General features: G+C 37.1%; 1 protein-coding gene across 4 annotated transcripts in view; it reads left to right on the top strand.

Moving 5' to 3' along the window:
- Positions 1-21,190, top strand: part of N4BP2L2 (NEDD4 binding protein 2 like 2) — a 78,728-nt gene that overhangs the window by 14,898 nt on the left and 42,640 nt on the right. The window contains exons 6-8 of one of the 4 annotated variants that reach the window (XM_060080052.1): positions 2,408-2,551; positions 4,992-5,093; positions 6,634-6,683. In XM_060080052.1, coding sequence (XP_059936035.1) covers positions 2,408-2,551; positions 4,992-5,093; positions 6,634-6,652 — 265 coding nt within the window. In that variant the 3' untranslated portion in view covers positions 6,653-6,683. Of the gene's footprint in view, positions 1-2,407; positions 2,552-4,991; positions 5,094-6,633; positions 6,684-21,190 lie in introns of those variants that run through there. The other 3 variants (XM_060080050.1, XM_060080053.1, XM_060080051.1) reach the window with 3 other exon arrangements.

Raw genomic sequence — 21,190 nt, 5'->3', positions numbered from 1 at the left:
CAGATCCGTTATCCCATACCCAAGATTCTGGGAATCAATGTGTTTTGGAATTCAGATTTTTTTTTTTTAATTTTAGAAAGGAAGTATATAGTGCATATACCTAATTGTAACACTCCTAGCAGAGTTTGGGGCAGCATCTTAATATTTCTGCAGCAGGTCACGAATGGTCAGTCTAAGTAGAAAGGAAAGATTCTACATTGTTTAATGTTAATTCTGAGTAGATCATGCTGCCAAATGAGTACAAGCATGGTTAGACTTTGCTGCTACATGAGTCAACAGAAAACTGAATTTTCAGAGCATTTTAGATTTCAGGATTTGTGGTGAGAGATTGTGGACTTGTATTACATTCAGCCCTGCTCTTCCATTTGTCTTTACCTTCATCCCTTTCCTCTACTTTTCCTGACTGAGTGGTTTGTCTTTCTTCATTTTCACTTGGACACAACCCCCTTTTGGTAACAACTTTAAGATGTAATTCACATACCTTACAATTTAGCCATTAAAAGTGTACAATTCATTGGTTTTCAGTATATTCACAGAGTTGTATGACCATCACCTCTCTTTTTAGAACCATTTTTTCCTTCCACCTCAGTTTGCCCTCTTCTAGCTTAAGACTGTTATTCTGTGTATGGTGTTCAACTAATTTAACTCTTCCCCCTTGCCTTTCATTCCTTTTGTACCTTTGAATTTTTATTCCTTTGGTTACCTTTCTTTCCCTTTCTGACTTGCATGCCAAATCAAATTTATGAAGAGTTAAACTGATAAATATTATTAATATCTGGTATTGTTTGCCTGCCTCTGTGTATATTGCACCTCAGGTAGAAGAGAGAGTTTAAAAACCAAAGATATTTGGGTTATGCTGAATAAATGAATTAATGAAATTGTTATACAGTTAGGCTTTATTTACATTTGAGACTGTTGAAATGTATTACAATTCTTAATATAAATTAACTTTACAAAATAAAGTAAGTTTAACTGATATCTAGTATAGTTTGACAGCTTTTTTTTGTAAAGAATTGATTGAATCATCAATTTTGACTTCTTGTGGATTTCTATAGCTTGGCCAATTTCAACCTTGACCTCAGATCTCTCTTTTTCTCTCTCTTTTTTATTTTTCGATCTTCTATTTTTTCTCTCTCTTGCTTTCTCTTCTCATCTTTAACCTAAACATCAGTAGTTTTGAAAACTAAACATTTCTTTTATGTCTTTTTTTCTGGAAAAATGAGTTAGTTTTAGTAAATCTAGAACTATAACATTAAATATAAAATATGTCTGTGTGTTTTGCCATGTCCAAATCAAGTTACGGAAAACTACAAGTGTAAAATACATTGTAAAAATTTCTTTGAGGATCAAGAATAATTTTTAAACCACTTTTTGTTATAATTAAACTCACAGAAAAGTACATACAATATAAATATGTAGTTTAACAAATTTCTTATAAAACAGATACTCATTTAACCATTACCCCATGTCATGAGAGCATTACCAACACTTTAGAAGTTTTTTGAGTTCCTTTTCCCAGTAACAATTCCATAATTCCCTGGTAATTACTTACTTTCTTTTCCTTAAAGCTTTTTTTTTTTTTTTAATATCCTTTGCTTTAGCATCATGGTTTAATTTTTTCTCAAACTTTATATAAATAGAATTATACAGTATATATTCATTATATCTAGTTTCTTTCACTCAACATTACATTTGTGAGATATGTACAAATTGTATCTCTAATAATATAGTTTGGTATCAATAATAAATTTTTTTTAGTAATGCAAGTATGCTAAAATAACTTTTAAAAGTGATATGTATTTTGTTTGTTTGTTTGTTTGTTTGTTTTTTTGCTGTACGCGGGCCCCTCACTGCTGTGGCCTCTCCCGTTGCGGAGCACAGGCTCCGGACACACAGGCTCCGCGGCCATGGCTCGCGGGCCCAGCCGCTCCACGGCATGTGGGATCTTCCGGGATCGGGGCACGAACCCTAGTCCCCTGCATCGGCAGGCGGACTCTCAACCACTGCGCCACCAGGGAAGCCCGTGATATGTATTTTATATTGATTTTTGTCAGTCCTGGAAGCCCACTCAATTCTTCTATAATTTTCAAAACAGTATCTCATAATTTTTTACTTTGTTTTTTAAAAAGAAGGGAAGATTAACCCAGTGGTTCAGTGAATCAGTAGTTCTGTGTGAAGAAGGTGTATTCAAGTTAACATTTTGCTGTGATCTATGGTATCTTTAAGCCTTTTTAAGATACTGTTTAAACCTGAGAGAGCCTTTTTTTTTTAATGTGAGGTGTATCTTCTGGTATTTATTTGCAAAATGTAATTTAAAATCTGTACTCTATTACTCTAAAACAGTTTAATCTCTAAGCCTATATATTCTAAAAGAAAAAAGAATTAAAATCCTTTTCTTTTTTGGTAGGAGGAATAAACATGGTGTTTCTCGAAAGAAGATTGCTCAGATGTTGGATCGTTATGAATATCAAGTGTCCATCTCTATTGTAATGAATTCAGTGGAACCACCACACAAAAGCACACAAAGACCTCCTTCACAGGGGAGACAGAGGTGGGGAGGCTCTCTAGGCTCACATAATGAAGTCTGTGTTACAAATAATCATTAAGTTGGTTATTTTCAGCTAACACATTTGTTGCGTGCCCTTGAAAAAAAAATTAATGAGCCTGTCTTGAAGTTTAAGTAGTTTCAAATTTAAAAAAAGACTACTTTGCCTCACAAAAGATGTTCCCAGCAAGTTGTTTAAATTCTAAAGTGTAAATAAAAATTATATAAAATTGTATTTTAAATGTTTTTATAATCTTTTGTTGTAATACCTTTGTTTATTACGAAGATACCTGAGTAGAGTGGTTAGGAACCAGAATGTTTTTCTATAATTGAATTTTAAACTAATTTTATCTTTTGTAGATAATGTCAGACAGTTTTATAGTTCATACCAAAATTAAACTTTTCATAAACTTTAGTATTTTTCCTTGACTATCTTAAATATATAAGAAATACTAACTTGTTATAGGCACCTTAGTTGATTCCTCTATTCATTATACAGGTAAAATTATGTTTCTGCAAATTCATCTGTGTGAAAAAGTATTTCTAAGCTATAACTAGCATATCCCTTATTTAAAACAAAATTCTCTATCAAATACCACACAGTAAGTGTATCAGTCACCTGGGGTGTTTTCTCCGTAATATACGTTTTCATCACCCTTCTTCTTAAGCCATCTCCTATCTCCCCATACCCCTGATTCTGGAATGCATAAACAGGGCAGTCACTATATAGTTTGCAAAAGCTCTTCAGGCTGTTTTGATAGTATATCACTTTTCTCTATTTAAATTAACACAGTGTAATTCTAATATAAAAAATATTTTAGACAGTTCCTTAGCATTAGTTGTAGGGAGATTTGTCCCATAGGATATTTTACTTCTCCAGGTTTTAGTTTTTCTGTAGAGACAACTGTGTATCTCACTGGATAGTTTTTGTTAGATTGTGTTCTATCACTTAAAATTTTAAAATTGAGATGGGATTCATTTCAGAGATCTTGCAATTCATCCTAACTTTGCTATGATTTACCCATTTTTAGGAAAAAACTGAGCTAATTACTTTAAAAAAATTTTTTTGTTTTACATGATAATAGTTTATGTCCTTTAAGTTTTCTTTCTCCTAAACCAGCCCATTCCAAATCCCATAATCTTTCTTTTTTTTTCTTTAATTTTTATTTTATGTCAGAGTATAGTTAATTAACAATGATGTGTTAGTTACAGGTGTAGAGCAAAGTAGTGAATCCCATAATCTTTCTTCCGATGTTGTTTTAAAATCTTTGGTGTTTTTTCAGCTGTAAATGTTCTCTCACATCTTTATATTACTTTTTAACTAATATTAAATTATTAAGTAATACTAAGTTGCAAGACTCAAAGCTAAATATTAGTACTCAGCAAGGTCTTTATTGCATACCTTTAGTGAGATAAGAATATGATTTCTATTTATTTGTACTAACAGTGCTGTTTACATTTAAATGGGTATTACCATGCTTTATTTTGTGTAACACATATGTATGTTTGTATATATTTGTTCATCCTAACTAAATATGATGTAGTAGCAATATGCTAACTCATGTTTGTGTGTCAGTGTATATATATTTATTTATATCAATACATACACACATTTCCATTATTCACTATTTTCATATATTTTTTTGTTTCAGAGTAGTACTTCTTAGTATTTGGGCTTACTTTTCCCAGCATTTTATTATGTAAATTGACATTTTGAAATAGTAAAGGATTTAATTTTGGGACAGGTGAAACAACTGGTAGGTATATACTGTGTGTCCCTTTCCCTTTGTCCTTATAAAACTTTACTCAGAAATAATAGTACTGTAAATCTGTAGTATTTGAACAGTAGCCAGTTTATTTCGAGGATGTAGAGAATTGCCTTTAGAAGATACAGATTATGAGGAAACATGTTCATGATAGTAAGTCTAAAATAAATTTCCAGATTTTATTACAGATTCAACTTATCCCCTAGTACTTCTGCATAGTAAATAATCATGCAGAGATTGTTAATCATTGCTGATTATTTTTTAAAATTATAAATGCTTATTGAGGCAGGGAAATGAACATTCTGGAAGACTTTTTTTTTTCTTTTTTTGCCACACTGTGCAGCATGTGGGATCTCAGTTCCCTGATAAGGGGTTGAACCTGTGCCCCCTGCCTTGGAAGCATGGAGTCTTAACCAGTGGATCACCAGGGAAGTCCCTAATTTTTTTTTTTTTTTAAGACAAAGTAAATTAAAAGTTCCCCCAAGCATTGTGGCTAATTTTATTTGTATTTTTTGAACAATAACAGAATAGAGAAATGAATATGCAATAAAAGATACCAGAATCACTATTATAAGTCATTGCTTGATGTTAAAAATCTGTAAAAATATGAAATTTACCAAGTAAGGATTTTTCATCAAAATTTTTTCTTCTATTCAGATATATTCTTTTTTTAAATTTAGGTATATTCTTAATGGAATAGTTCCCCCAGCTGCTACCTGCCATTCTGAGTTGGTCTCCATCACAAAGAATAAAATGGGCATTACTCATCATGTTCAACTAAGGTGAACATTTTAGTTAAACAGAATATATTGATAGCTTCTAGTTTGGTTCAGAAAGATTAACTTGTTTTTTCATAGGTTTTCATAACTTGTTTTTTCATAGGAGAAATGAAAAATCACTTCTCCTTTTTGATAAGTAAATTTATAGTTTTCTATGTCATAATACTGCTAATAAAAATATTTGTGTGGTAATTAAGTTGAACTTTTAATACTGCTTTTTAAATTGATAATCTTTCAGTATTCACCTTTCTGAAAAAAAATGTTAGCTTCTTAATATTTTAATGTCCGTTTTAAAGTAAGATTGTTTACAAAAGATTGGGTTGTATTTTGTTGGTGGTATTGTAGGGTGGATTTAACTATTTGAAGTTTGCTTATCTCTTGCCTAATTAATATAGGTTACGAAATTTTCCAGTTTTATATATTGGTAAGTTTTGAAAGAGTTCATGATTTCAAAGGATATAAAATATTTATTTTGACCATAATTGAGTTTTTGTTATTGTAGAAATGTCTGATTTTCTGAGCCTGGTTTTCTAAGTATTTATAAAGAAAATTGGTGGTGTTCTCTGAAGAAATGCATTTGTTCATGTATTATATTAATATTGGGTTGGCCAAAAAGTTCGTTCAGGTTTTTGTGGGATAGCTTTCGGAAACCCGAACGAACTTTTTGGCCAACCCAATACCTTGACCAGGTAGGTTTACTAGCCTTTATTGAAGTTTTAAGTAGTATTGTAACATTAATGCAATAACTGAGAATTCAGTTATTAGGGCTGGAGTGTTTTTGTGTGTGTTTGTCTGCAACCCATATAAACAGAGTAATGCCTCTTAGTCTGGAATCATAACAAAGTTTGTTACAATGAGCATTCAGAATAAACATTTGGTGGCAGCAGAACAGCAGATCCAGTTAGCTGTTTATAGAGTTAAATTTTGTAGATTACAATTTATACATAATTTTTTCTCATTACAATTGTTTGCTGTAATTTTTGTGAAAGGAGAGGGATTAATGGGTATCTTCTTTGGTGATAGTTGTCTTTCTTTACAATTTAAATAAGATTGGCATACCAATTTTTATTTTTTGAATTAAGGTATTATTAAAACAATTGGTTTCCCTGTATGTATGCCAGATTTTCTCCTTAAAATATCCTTAGGATTGCAGGAAGTAGTATTAAGTTTGTTGAAATAGATTCTGAAAGAGGAGTAATTTGGTGATTGTCTTGTGTGTCTTTTTTATTCCTTTTTTTTACTTTGCTAAGCAGCATTTAAATAATTCAGTTGATTCAAATTGCCAAGGTCTCAAGTCTAAAAAATTTTCAATTTTGCGTGGTTTGTAAATTTCAGAGCAAACCTTGAGAAGTTTATAATTATGATTTTTGCAACTAAAATCAGAAAACTTGTAATAGAATGGTTATACTTTACATTCAGTATCTTTATGTAGACTGCACTGAATGGCATAATTTTTGTCATAGAATATATGTGTATAAACTCAATTTTGAATGTATCTCTTATGGAAATTCTTAATACGTTGTTGCTGTCAAATTATGCACAGGAACAAGGGGAAAGAGTAGCAAAAAGAACTCTGAAAAGAGAGCCTCGGGCTTCCCTGGTGGCGCAGTGGTTGAGAGTCTGCCTGCCGATGCAGGGGATGCGGGTTCGTGCCCCGGTCCGGGAAGATCCCACGTGCCGTGGAACGGCTGGATCCGTGAGCCATGGCCGCTGAGCCTGCGCGTCCGGAGCCTGTGCTCCGCAACGGGAGAGACCACAACAGTGAGAGGCCCGCGTACCGAAAAACAAAAAAAAAACAAAAACAAAAAAAAAGAGAGAGCCTCAAGAGTAAATAGTTATTTTTGAAGCTAGGACTGTGTTTGGAGAGTTTTGACTTTTTGGTATCTTTAATAGAAGTTTATTTTAGTCACTTAAATTAGAAATAATCTTTTTCTTTCCTTTCCTCCTAACAAATTTTGTTCTCTGAATGATAACCCTGTCATATTCCAGGAGTGAAAATTGCAGTTATTACATATTATAATACACTTCCCAGTACAGAGTCCATTAACTTCAATAAGCTGTCTTAAGTATATAGAAAATAGACTATTTTATCTAGCATGGACACAGCCATACTGTGACCCCTAATCTTAGAACTAGACACAGTCACATTAACAAGTAGGTGAATGACTGAAGACTTCATCAGGGAGTGTTGTCTAGTTGTTAATATTTCCATATTGTTTTTTTGGGTTTTTTTGCGGTACGCGGGCCTCTCACTGTTGTGGCCTCTCCCGTTGCGGAGCACAGGCTCCGGACGCGCAGGCACAGCAGCCGTGGCTCACGGGCCTAGCTGTTCCGCGGCATATGGGATCTTCCCAGACCAGGGCATGAACCCGTGTCCCCTGCACCGGCAGGCGGACTCTTAACCACTGCGCCACCAGGAAAGCCCCTCCATATTATTTTTTAAATCGAACTGTTTGTAAATTAATGGGAAGATTGAGAGATTTTGAGATGACCTATTGGGCTTTTTGCCTCTCAACTTTATTGGTAACTAAGGGGAAAAAAGTAAGAATAATCTGTTCATTCATAGTTAAAATTGTGTTCAAGTTCAGTACAGTCCATTAAAATACACTTTATTTAGATTTTTTTTTTTTTGCAGTTTCAACTGTATTCTCAGATAGGACATGTAAAATTAAAGTTTTACCCTACAACTAGTAATTACAATAATCGCACAGCTTTGCTAGTGTCTCTTCAGTTGTAATTCTGGACTCTTCAGTTTTTTTAGTATATCAAAATGAAAAAATTTGATTTGGGGGAGGTTTGTGGGTTCTTTCTCTTCTTTTATTCTTCTTTCTTTTTTATTCTTTCTTAATAGTATTAGAAATCATGTTGCATTCTTGTTTCTTTCAGTCTTTTCCTGTACATGTTTTCTTTTTCTTATGTGCATTTTCTGTTCAGCTCTCCTCCTGTTAATTTCATAATATTTTTAATGAAGATGATGGGATGGTAAGTTACTGTCAAAAATGGTTATAACTTTTTTCCCTCCTGTGTTCCACTGAACTCATATTTCCTTATGAACCTTATTTAATCATGTTAAACTTACAGGTCACAGATTTGCAGTTTCCTGACCCTGTGGTATAGGTAGAACTTTGATATGAAAATACTTGGAAAGATTTATATAGATTTTTAGTCTGTCAGTGTTACTCATTGGTTAGGAATCCCATAAACATGGCGTAGTACTTGGATGTATGTATTTGAGAAAAAATTACAATACTCAAGCCTCATACTGATAGACTGGTTGATAAATAGTAGTTGGAAATTCACCGTTATGGAATTCACTGTTATGTCATGATTCTCTAATCTGCCATTCTTAAAGAACTGAATGCTTTTGAAGGAAAGCTGATAGCTAATTTGAGTTCAGCTTTTACATGTGATTCTTCATGTCTCCAGTGCTGCTACAATGAGGAATAGGAATTTAACAGCAACAGGCCTTAATTTAATAATACATATTTAAGTAGCTGCCATTTAGTTAATGGCCTGTCAATGCCAGGCCCTATTCTAAATGTGATTATTACAGTTTCTAATTTTTTATAACAACTGTACAGTCTCAAATTTTTTATAGAGAGGAAACAAAAACTTACACAGTTTAAGCAATTTATCCTAGGAACATAATATCTCTAGGGAGCAGTGTTAACTGGGATTCGAATATAGTTCAGACATGTTCCTCACCATATCCCATTTTATCTTTTAAACCACATTTTATCTTTGGTTAAGTTATTATTATTAATTTAGGGTGGTTTTTTCTTCAAGGTAGGAAAGAAATTCCAGTGGAGAGTTGAGTGCATCTTTATGGTACCTTTGAATTTATAGGGTTAGAGAGAGGTATGTTGACTTACCAGTGAAGCTGAGTGAAGAAATCTGTAAGTGGCCATTTATTTAGAATGTTTAAGTCAAGATTGAAAGCTAGGATGTCATTTACTGTATAAACGTTTTCTACAAAATATACATTGATAATTGATAATCATATTTTAGCAATATCTTTTCAATTGAAGTTTTACATTTGCTGTTGTGCTTTAATGTTTACCTTTTATTTTAATATCTCCTGATTTTGATTAACACTTGAAATGTGTAGTATTCAATAAATGGATTGTTAAATTATATAAGCTGTTTGTTTTGATGATTAATTTTGAGGCAGTATTTCCTAAACATATCAACACTATTTGTAAGTGGTCTTAGTGTATTTTTCTTTTAATGTCCACTTATTACTTGTGCTAGCAGTAGCTGTTATGGAAATTAAGTCAGTTTTCTGATTTTCTGAAGAATTAAGGATTTTTTCCTTTTGTAATAGCATCCTTTTTCTTTTATGTTGTTTAAATTAATTTTCTAAAATTAAAGAACAGTAAAGGAGCCAGTTAAGTTTGCTGTATAAATAAAATATTGAATTAATTAGAATCTTCAAGGAAAACCTTTAAGTACAGAATGAAGAATTCTTACTGTTGACTATTTGCCTTATTTTGTTTTAGTTAACTTAAAAAATAGAAGGGCTGGATCTTGTTTGGTTTTTCTTAATTCCTTGAGAAATTAAAATTCCTAGTTTGTGGCTTTTTTCATTATTGTTTCTAAATGTGAAATCGGGTGGAATTTTTGTTAGAATGGGGAAGAAATAACATTGGTTTCATGAATAGATTAAGATAGATTTTGGTTCACAAAACTGGAAAGCAGTACATTATGGGATTGAGATTATTGGAATAGTGTATAATGTAACACTGGCAAAGATGTGGTTAAAATAGTTCATTTTGAATATAAGTAAATTGAAGTATTTATAGGAAATGTGTTAGGAGGCCTGGGCTAGACATTTTGAATTAAAAAGTAGTGAGAAAAAAAGTTTTTTTTAATTCTGGGGAATGTTAGGAAAGAAATTGTTAAAGCTAGAAGACTAGTGATCTCAAAAGTGATGTTTCTCCCTCCCCATCTTCCCTTTGCTGGGTAAAGCCTAGTAGAGCCCAGGTATTACATTAAGAAAGATTATTTTGTACCCTTAAGGGCCATGAAAGCATGGTCTTCCTTATCTTGTCTTTGGAGCTTTGTCCTTTAATGAGCCCATAAATATTTGTTGAATATTAGTCCTAGTCTTCTCCTGAGAATAGTCAATAACCTCTTGAAATTAAGGACCCATTCATCTAAATAGAGCAACTTTATAGGGCAGTTCGTAATTTAGGAAACATGGAAATATAGAGTGTGAATTAGTTGTGTTTGATACTTGCTAGGAGAGAGAGTGTCCAGGCAGAGAGGAAGGCTCATCCATTTAACTTGTTGTAGCTATCACCATCAGAGACTTGTTTGAGGTTTGTGAACCTCACTAGTAGTCCTTATTAGAATTGTTGTTTATGATCAGAAAATTAAATACTAGAAGCAACCTTGAGACTTTTGATTTTCTATTTCTTTTAGGGTCATTTAGAGCTTATTTTCTTATTTTTTGCTTTAACACTTCTATTCTTACTCTTAATTTTCCCCATGAGATTTCATCATTTCTCACTTGGACGTAGTAGTCTCCCCACTTTTATCTTTGCCACCCTATAATTTTATCCACAGAATAACTAGAGAAAGCTATAATTAAAATATATATATATTTTTTACCATAAATTACATCCCTCCCAGGGACTTCCCTGGTGGCACAGTGGTTAAGAATCCGCCTGCCAATGCAGGGGTTACGGGTTTGAGCCCTGGTCCGGGAAGATCCCACATGCTGCGGAGCAGCTAAGCCCGTGCGCCACAACTACTGAGCCTGTGCTTTAGAGCCCGCGAGCCACAACTGCTGAACCTATGTGCCACAACTACTGAAGCCCGCGCGCCTAGAGCCCGTGCTCTGCAACAAGAGAAGCCACCGCAATTAGAAGCCCATGCACTGCAACTAAGAGCAGACCCCGCTCGCCACAACTAGAGAAAGCCTGCACACAGCAACAAAGACCCCACGCAGCCAAAAAATAATTAAATAAATTTATTTTTTAAAAATTACATCCCTCCCTGCTTAACTAAACTATACGTGATCTGGCCCTTGGCTTCTTCCCTGTCTTGTACCACTCTTCATTTACTACATTTCATCTATACTGGTCTTTTTGTCTGTTCTTCAGATATGCTAAGCTTATTCTTGCTTTAAGTGCTAGCTGTTTTTTTTTGCTCTGTATTTTTTCTGTTCTTCTATGCCTAGCATAGTTCTCAACATACAGGTTTCACCTCACATTGTCACCTCCACAGAGAATCTTCCCTGACTATTCCAATCTAAAAGTAACCCCACCCCTGTCACTCTGTTACATTGTCCTGTTTTGCTTTCATCATAGTAGCTATTAGTATTTGAAGTTATCTTTTTTAATACTGATTTGTTGGGAGTCTCTTAACTAGAATATAAGTTCCATGAGAACCTGTTTATTTTGTTCTTAGCTCTATCCACAGAACCTAAAGTAGTGCCTGTAATACTGTAGGAGCTAAAAAATATGGACTGAATGATTTTATACCCATTGCTTCTATTAATAGTATTACTCCCCAAATGTGTTTTCTTCTTAAACCTGTCCTCTGCTCTCCAGCCTATTTACTTAACTGCCTACCTGACTTTTCTACTTTTAAGCCTGAAAAGTTGAACCTGTGATCTTCTCTCCTGTCTATGGAACTCCAGGATTTTTTTTGCATAGCAAATGGATCTACCATCTATCTATTTTTGCACACCAGATACTTGAGAGTCTTCTTTGATGCCTCCTTTCCCCCTTCATATTGTCCATCAACTGGGGTCTTTGAATTTTGCCACTTAATTATCTCTTGACTCTCTCCATTTTTGACTGCCATCTTTCTAGTTTGAATTATCATCTCTTCCTGAGACTGGGGTCCCCACATCAGTACTTGCTCTGTTCTAGCCCTTTTTCTCCACAATCTAACAAGATTAAAGAGTACTTAAATTATAAGTGTATATAGCTCAACAAATATTCATGAAGTGAACATATCCATGTAACCAGAATCCTGCTCAAGAAGTAAAACATTACCAGCAAATTAGAAGCCCTCAGTGCCCCCTCCTTTCCAGAGTGACCTTTGTAAAAGGAAAATATGATCATGCATAAAACCTTTCAGGTGCTTCCCATTGCTGTTAGAATAAAGACCAAAAGCTATAATGTGGTCGATGTGGCCCCTTCTTTCGTATCCAACCTCATGTTTTGTTACTCTTCCTACTTTCTGTTTTCCAGCCTTACTGGCCACCTCTCAGTTCCTTGAATGTGCTATTTGTTCTTTCTTCCTGGAAAGTTCTGTGTGCACACACCCCTTACATACTGATCCTTCAGATTTGAGCTCTTCAAGGAAACCCAAATTTTTGGACATAGCAGGCTTGGTGAGGTCCAAAATATATATTATATGCTCTCGTACTTTTTCTTTATTAATTTGTATGAGTGTATGATTATTTCCCCTCCCTTCATTTTTAAGCACCATGTGTCAGAGGTTGTTACCATTGTATGGTCATCAGCACAATGAAAAAGAGCAGTATTCAGTATTCATACAACAAGTGAATATGGGTAGTCTCAGCTTGTTCTGGGCTGAATTGTGTTCCCTCAAAATTTCATGTGTTGAAATCCTAACCCCCAGTATTTATGATGTGACTATTGTTAGGATATAGGACCTTTAAAGAGGTAGTTAAGGTAAAATGAGGTCATGTGATTGAACCCTAACCCAATATGATGATGTCCTTACAAGAAGAGGTGATTAGGACAGACACAAAAAGGGAAGACCTTGTGACAACACTGGATGAAGACAGCCATCTACAAGCCGAGGAGAGAGGCTTTTGAAGAAACCTACCCTGCTGACATCTTGATATTGGACCTCTAACCTCCAGAATTGTGAGAAAGTTAATTTCTGTTGTTTAAGCCACCCAGAATGTGATACTTCGTAGCTTTGGCAAACTAACACAGATTTTGGTACTGGGAAGTGGGATGCTACTCTAACAAATACCTAAAAATGAAGAAGTGGCTCTAGAACTGGGTATGGTAGAGGCTGGAAGAGATTTGAGCTTCATGTTAGAAAAAGCCAAGGTTACCTTCAGCGATTGTAGGTAGAAATATGGACGTTAAAGGTGATTCTGGTGAAGGTTCTGGGGTGGTCAATAAGGCTTCTGTCACTTTAGAGATAGACCTATATGATCATGAACAGAGTTTGGTAGAAATGTGAAAAGGGTGCTTCTGGTAAGGTCTCAGATGGAAATGAGGATATTGGAAACTGGAGGGAAGGCAGTCATGTTATAAAGTGGCAAAACACTTGGCTAAATTGTGTTTCAGAGGTTTGTGGAAAATAGAACTGGTAAGTGATAAATTTGGATATTTGAGATTCCTAGGCAAAGTGTTAAAGGCATGGCCTGGTTTCTCCTTGCTGCTTATAGTAAAATGCAAGAGGGCAGAGATAATTGAAGAAAGAATCGTTAAGCAAAATGGAACCAGAAACTTGAAGATTTGGCAATTCTCAGCCTATGCATGTTGCAAAAAATTAGAAAGTGTGTTCTGGAGACAACATCATGGCAGTTGCTAGACCACCATTTGCTAAAGGGCGTATGGGCATGTGACTTCTGGATTCATTAAGCTAACTCAGCAAGACCAGAGATGGGGATATGACAGCAGAAACACTGCCAGCTTGGACTGAAAGAGACAGGACAGGATGAAATGAAGGAATGCTGTCAGACTTCTGAGATTCTACAAGACAAGTCACTAGAGCTATCTGTGGTGATCTGGCTGTGAGCATATGTTGTCCTCCAAGAAAAGAATAGAATGACCCTGAAGGCAGTTCAGAGGTTGGCAGGGTTGCCATTGCCACCATGGGATCAGAGCCCCAAGCCTGAGGGAGTGGGGCTACCACCTTGGTCAGCCTGGGAGGCAGGGCCTCTGGCCCAGTGGGCCCAGAGAACACAGCATGGAGCCAAAGATTATTCTTTGTTATTTATTATTAAAGATCATTCTTCAGCCTTAAAATGTAATGGAATTTGCCTTATTGTAGACTTGCTTGGGACCCGTCATCCCTTCTTTCTGATTTTTCCCTTTTGGAATGGGAATGCCTGTCCCACCATTATATTTTGAAAGCAGGTAAGTTGTCTAGAGTCACAGGTTCACAGCTGGAGAGGAATTTTGCCTCAGGATGAATCATATCTCAAGTTCACCCATACCTGGTTTAAATGGTATTTAGATAAGATTTTTGGACTTGATGCTAGAATGGGTTAAGACTTTGCGGGCTGTTGGAATGGGGTGAATGTATTTTGCATGTAAGAAGGACATTAATTGGGGGCGCAGGAGAGTGGAGTGTTAATGGGCTGAATTATGTCCCCTCAAAATTCGTATGTTGAGGTCCTAACCCTCAGTACCTCAGAATGTAACTGTATTTGAAGATAGCACCTTTAAAGAGGTAATTAAGATCATATGGATGGGCTCTAATCCAATATGACTGGTGTCCTTATAAGAAGAGAAGATTAGGACACAGACATACACAAAGGGAAGACCTATGAAGACACTGGCGGAAGAAGACCATCTACCAGCCAAGGAGAGAGGCCTTAGAAGAAACCAACCCTGCAGACACCTTGACCTCAGACTTCTAGAATTGTGAGAAAATAAACTTGTTTTAGCCACCCAGTCTGTACTTTGTCACAGCCCTAGCAAACTAATACACAGCTATTATACTAGCTAGTTAAGAGGGACTTGTGAGCCATTTCCTTCTGTCTTCTGCAGTTCATTTATGTGTAAAATGAGGGCATTTGGGGGCTTCCCTGGTGGCGCAGTGGTTGAGAGTCCGCCTGCCGATGCAGGGGACACGGGTTCGTGCCCCGATCCCGGAAGATCCCACATGCCGCGGAACGGCTGGGCCCGCGAGCCATGGCCGCGGAGCCTGTGTGTCCGGAGCCTGTGCTCCGCAACGGGAGAGGCCACAGCAGTGAGAGGCCCGTGTACAGCAAAAAAAAAAAAAAAAAAAAAAAAAAAAAATGAGGGCATTTGATTGGATCAGTTGTTCTTAATTTTTAATTCAAAACTTTCTGAAAATGGAATGTGTTTCATAAAGAAATGTATAGTGAGTCGCCTGACACTGAGTTGTTCACAGCGCAACCGAGTTCCGTGTTTCAGACTATACCTTTGAGGTACCTCAGATTGTCATGAAGAGCAGAAACCACTTTTAGTAGAGCACAGAGTGTTATTTTATTTTTTTAATTATTATTTTTTGGTTGCGCCGGGTCTTGGTTCCAGAAGGTGGGCTCCTTAGTTGTGGCACACGAACTCTTAGTTACGGCATGCATGTGGGATCTAGTTCCCTGACCAGGGATCGAACCCGGTCCCCCTGCATTGGAGTGCAGGGTCTTATCCACTGCGCCACCAGGAAAGTCCCTAGAGCACAGAATTTTAAATTCCAGAATTTGAAGAAAAGTTGTAGTTCTGACTGCAACTTGGGCAAGTCACTTAATTTTCTGAAACTTTTCCCTGTAATTAAATGAGAATACCTTCTCAGCCTATAACAGGGTTATTGGATGGATTAAATGAGCTGAGTAGGTTAGAATTTCAGCTGAAGTAACTCATGTGTTAGCCTTGAAATTCTGTTATTTTGTCTGCCTTTTGATGATTTCACTTCTTTATACACTAGGGATGGGCAGAGAAGGAAACACCAACTGGTTGATTTTTATACTAGTTAGAAATGCTAGGAGAGATCTAGAAGGATAAAGTTTGATTTTTTGGTTATTAAATTTATCAAAGATACTCATATTCCTAATTAGCATAAGCAGTCAGGAATTAAGCTGTGTAATATCTCAAAACAATTTGTGATAATGCATGTGCTTTTTTGTCATGAATACTGGCACTGTTTTTTCACCTGTGTGGTATGGGCTGTTGGTATGATCAAGTCAATTTGATACTCTCATTTTTACTGACAAATTTGGTATGATTAGTTTCACAGAGCAGACCACAGGAACCTATTTCTTTAAAAGAAAAAACATTTTTTTTTGTTTTAACGTCAGGTGTAATAAAAGTAAGGAGCTTTCCACACCACTCTTGGTTTTCACGAAAACAGTTTTCCTCTTGTTTTTCATCATGACCTTCTATGTAATGTTCATGTGACAGTATGATATCAGCTTACCTGTGACACTGTTAGTTAATTGCACCCTAGGCTTCTATGAAATGAGTCATTCAAGATGGGAACATCAGTTTGAGTAGATGTCAGCCTTCTATTTTTGTAGTAGTTAGGGAAGTGACAGAGTTGTCAAAAGATTCAGTAGAAAAAGGGGAAGAAGGTGTATGGTGGAGGGTCAGAGAAGTAGTCTGTAATATTTTAAAGTATAATTACTAGTGTCTCATCTGTTTATTATTTTATTTATTTATTTATTTATTTATTTATTTTGTGGTACACGGGCCTCTCACTGTTGTGGCCTCTCCCGTTGCGGAGCACAGGCTCCAGACGCGCAGGCTCAGCGGCCATGGCCCACGGGCCCAGCCGCTCCACGGCATGTGGGACCCTCCCGGACTGGGGCACGAACCCGCGTCCCCTGCATCGGCAGGCGGACTCTCAACCACTGCACCACCAGGGAAGCCCTATTGTTTTATTTTAATAAATTTATTTTTATTTAATTTTGGCTGTGTTGGGTCTTCGTTGCTGCGCGCAGGCTTTCTCTAGTTGTGGCGAGTGGGGGCTACTGTTCGTTGTGGTTCGCAGGCTTCTCATTGCGGTGGCTTCTCTTTTTGCGGAGCATGGGCTCTAGGTGTGCGGGCTTCAGTAGTTGTGGCTCGTGGGCTCTAGAACGCAGGCTCAGTAGTTGTGGCGCACGGGCTTATTTGCTCCGGAGCATGTGGGGTCTTCCCGGACCAGGGCCCGAACCCGTGTCGCCTGCATTGACAGGCGGATTCATAACCACTGCTCCACCAGGGAAGCCCTGTTTATTATTTTAAGTGATAGTATTCTAAATTTTTAATAACAACATTCTTCTTGAATCACTTCTTAGATTATTTTTGACTCTTACAGTGACATAGAAGAAATTACTATATTTAGAAACAACTTAACTATAGAAGAGTGAGGTTCTCTGGAGGCAGTATAGATAGCAGTCAATGGAGAAAGAAATGAGAAAAAGCAGCAATCAGGTTTTAATTGGTTAAATAATTGGCTGTTGAGACTTCCTAAGTAAGGTGTTGATAAATTGCTGTGGTGTGGAAGTAATGTGGAAGGTTCAAGAAATGGTGTTTGGTCATATGAATTCTCCCCTTACAGGAGCTGCATTAGACCTGCTGAAGGCACAGAGCCCATAGTAGGTCTCCAGGACAAATTCAGGTGAGCATCTTGCCCAGGGTGGTTAAAAAGAGCCATAGTAGGTCTTAACTAAAAGTCTCAGAAAACACCAGAGACTCTGCTGAGGAAACAATATATTCAGTCCACAAATATAAAAGAAAAACATAGTAAACTGGGAGACAGGGGCCAGGATCTGAAATGGAACTGAGTAAATAAGGTTGGGTACATACAGGGATGATACTAGGCCATTGCCATGAGTGGTATGAAAATACTAGAGGCTTGCTTAACTGGTTGTTACACTGTATCATTTCTTGGTGGGGGATGGACTGATTTTAAGGTACAGTATTGTACTAAAAGCTTCCTGTTTGCCTTTCCTACCTTGAACAAAAGTTTTATCTTGATTGTTCTTGAAAGGTGTAGAAGTGGAGGCGTGGGAGGTCGGGATTGGGAGGGGAGAGAGTAGGCTTGGGAAAATTCCCACAATTTACTGTGGCTCTTTATCTTAGGTTGTCAGGGCTTGGCCAAAGTATAAAGTAGAGGACTGGAGTTCTTGGAGGCCAAGAATAGTGTGAAATACCTGATGGGTATAAATTGGAATTGAGACTTGATAGTATTGATTTGAATAGGCCCATGAAGAAGTCTTCTAGCCTTTGGCAGTCATGAGAACATGGAAAGCATGGAAAATAAATAGGGCTTTCTTTCTGAATTGTCTTACCTAGTGTATATCAGAATGATTTATGTTCTTCCTAAGGACATCAGATATATCTTGACTCTTGGGACAGTCTACACAGATACATAGTAGAAGTACTCAGTGCAGTGAGAAAATAGCAGGTGTAAGCTGTCGTTACTAGGAATGGAATGGTGTTTTCTGATTGGAGGAATGTGGTTGAGAAATACGAACCAGTAGTGAGAAGAGGCAGTAAACTGTTTTCTGCATGAATGTGTAGCAGTGGCGTTACTTTTCCACTGTTCATTTACTAGATTGGTAGTAAGTGAAATGTGGAGGACGAGGTTCAGGGAAAAGTGGGATTTTAGTAGGGGAGAAATAGTATGGGGAAAAGGCCTGTAGGCAGTAGTAACTGAATGGTCAAAGTCCCAGAGGCAGGAAACAGTAATGGATTTATTCATGCATATATATATTCACTCAGCAGTGTTTCATGAGTGCTTACTATGTGCCAGGCATTGTTTTAGGTGATAGAGATAGATCAGTGTGTAAGACAAAAAACCTCTGCCCTCCTGGCGTCAGGGTAGGGAAGCAGACTAAATCAATAAACAGGTATCTAGTAGGTCAGATGATAAGTGCTATGGACAAATTTAAGCAGCATAAATGGGACAGGGAGGGTGGGGCTTAGTGGAACGGGTACCACTTTACCTGAAGTGATCAATAAAGGTCTAACTGATAAGATAGCATTTGAGCAGAGACTTGAAGAAAGTGAGAGAGTGGATTAGCAAAGAGAGAAGTGAGGATGGAGCATTCCAGACCAAGGATCCTGTGCTTGGTGTGGTTAAGGAATAGTAGGATGTCCGTTTGCCTGGAGCTAAGTGAGCAAAGGGCAGAGAGCAGAGAGAGTCAAAGAGAAAGAAGGAACCAGATAATATGGGCCTTGTAAATTATTGAAGGAATATAGGCCTTTACTCTGCTTGAGATGGGAAGCTGTTGGAGAGTTTAGAGTAAGGGATGACATGATCTGACTTGGGTTTTAAGATGCACAAGTCAGTTCTGACTGCTGTCTTGAGAATCACTTTAGAGAGACAAGAATGGAAGCAGGGACTAATTAGATGGCTCTTGGAATAATACAAGTGAGAGGTGACTGTGACCTCAACCAGGGGATAAAGGTAGAGGTAGTGAGAATTGGTTGAAGCTAGAGCTGGCAGGATTTGCTGAATAGATCAGTTAATGAGTATGAGAGAGAGTATGAGTTTACTAAGATACAATGTATTGTAGGAGGAGCACATTTAGAAAGGAAAACAGGTGTTTAGTTTCGGACACGTTAAGTTAAAGGTGCATTCTGGATATCTGAGTGGAGATGTAGAATATGTAGTGTGTTCAGAGTTCATGGGAGAGGTCTGGGATGGAAATACAAATTTGGATGTGGGTGGGAAAGCAGGCTTTTCATTGTTGGAGGAGCGTAAAATTTGGTGTATAGTGTAATGGGAGATAACTCCAGACACCAGCATTTCTCAGTCTTGTCCACATTATGACACACACAGAAAACAGAATCTGTAGAATTTGCTGGAGTAAATGGACCAGGCTGCTCTTCCCAAGGCTTCTGGTCCTGGAGCTCAGGAATTCCACCTGCCACAGGCTCCATTTCGTAGTCTTAATCTGTCACCTGTTTGAGGCTTTGCCAAGCACACTAGTTAGGAAGCCCTACTGTAGAGAAGGGCCCAGGAGACTCTGAAAACACAATGTTAATGAACTAAGACTTTATCTTGCAGAGAATGGGGATCCCCGAAGAGATTTTAGCAGAAGTATGACGTAGTTACATTTGTTTTAATAGGTGTTTTTCAAACTGTTTGTGGTGAAAGATGAGTTTTTAAAAATTTTCCAGTGCGCTGCAGTCTGATACTTTAGTAACATATAATAAAAAAGTGAATTACTAGAAAAAATTTAATGTAAGTCAAATATTTTATAATTAAATTCAACAGATATAAAAATTATTCTCAGATTCCTATAAAAGTTACTTAGTTTCTGTACTCTGTTGCAGACTGGTTGCAAACCACTCATGGACTGGAATCAGTATGGATAACACTTTTGAGTAGCATTGTTTAGAATGGAACAGTCTTGACAATGAGAGTAGTAATAGAAAGAAGGAAGCATCTTTGGACATCTTTTATCAGTTAGTTGGAAGGCCATCAAACATTTTGTGGTGTTTGTTGAATAGTGACCTAAGGTTGCCTAACTGGACAACAGCTAGGCAGAGGCATAAAGCTTACTGGTGGGGCTTACTCTACTGTAAGCGCCCCTGTCCACCCTAGTGTAGTCTCCTCCGTGTCTCCCCACAGCGTTCTGCTGTTTGGGAGTCACTCTGGAGTGACCCTGGTGTTGGTCAAGTGTAGTTTATGTTTAACCATCTCTTGATTTATAGAATTTGATTATTTGTTTTAGTTTCAGTGGTGACCAGAAGGTTACAAAGATTGGGTGGAACATCTCTCAGGGTAGAGTGAGCTTTGTTATTGCCTGGTTTTCCAGATCATGTGACAGAATCGGCTGGGTCATTTTAGCTGTCCGTTATATAGGTTGTAAGAAACTAAAAACTTTGGAGCAAGGGAGCCTCTCTGAATTGACTAAAATGAAAGATGAGTGGAATGGTTAGCCCTTCTGCACCGTTAGTGCATGAAGCTACCCTTGTTCTGATAGAGCCAGTTTTCCTTGTTTTTCTGTTTTTCTTTTTGTTCCCCTACTAAAAGCACCAGCATTTATCAGGGACAAATAGGGGTTCTCCTAAACTCATGTTGCATTTTTCTTTCTGTATTATGGAAGACCTGAACTGCATTCTGGAAGTGAATACATCCATCCGACAGGGATGTAAGGTCACCAAGTATGTTATTTAGTCAAGCTTTTTTTTTTTCTTGATTAAAAAAGGGCTTGTCTGTCTGTAATAAACACGAGTCCACTTCAATTTGTATGGACTCCTCACCACACCCTTACTTAACCCTGCCTACTTTAAGTTGGGCTGGCCTGTCCAAGTCTTGGGCAAGAAGAGTGAGAAGGCACTATCAGGTTAGAACCCATATTCTTAAGGTAGCTAATAAATTCAAGAGTTGTTGTCCTTGGAAATACACTCTGAGGCGAGAGGTCATTGCAGAACGGCTCTTGAATGTGCAGTCAGAATTTGAGGAATTTAGTGGCA

Source organism: Mesoplodon densirostris, chromosome 17, assembly GCF_025265405.1.
Source record: "Mesoplodon densirostris isolate mMesDen1 chromosome 17, mMesDen1 primary haplotype, whole genome shotgun sequence".
In the NCBI taxonomy this organism is placed as follows: domain Eukaryota; kingdom Metazoa; phylum Chordata; class Mammalia; order Artiodactyla; family Ziphiidae; genus Mesoplodon; species Mesoplodon densirostris.
The sequence above is the reverse complement of the archived record's forward strand: the minus strand, read 5'-3'. Positions and strand labels throughout refer to the sequence as shown.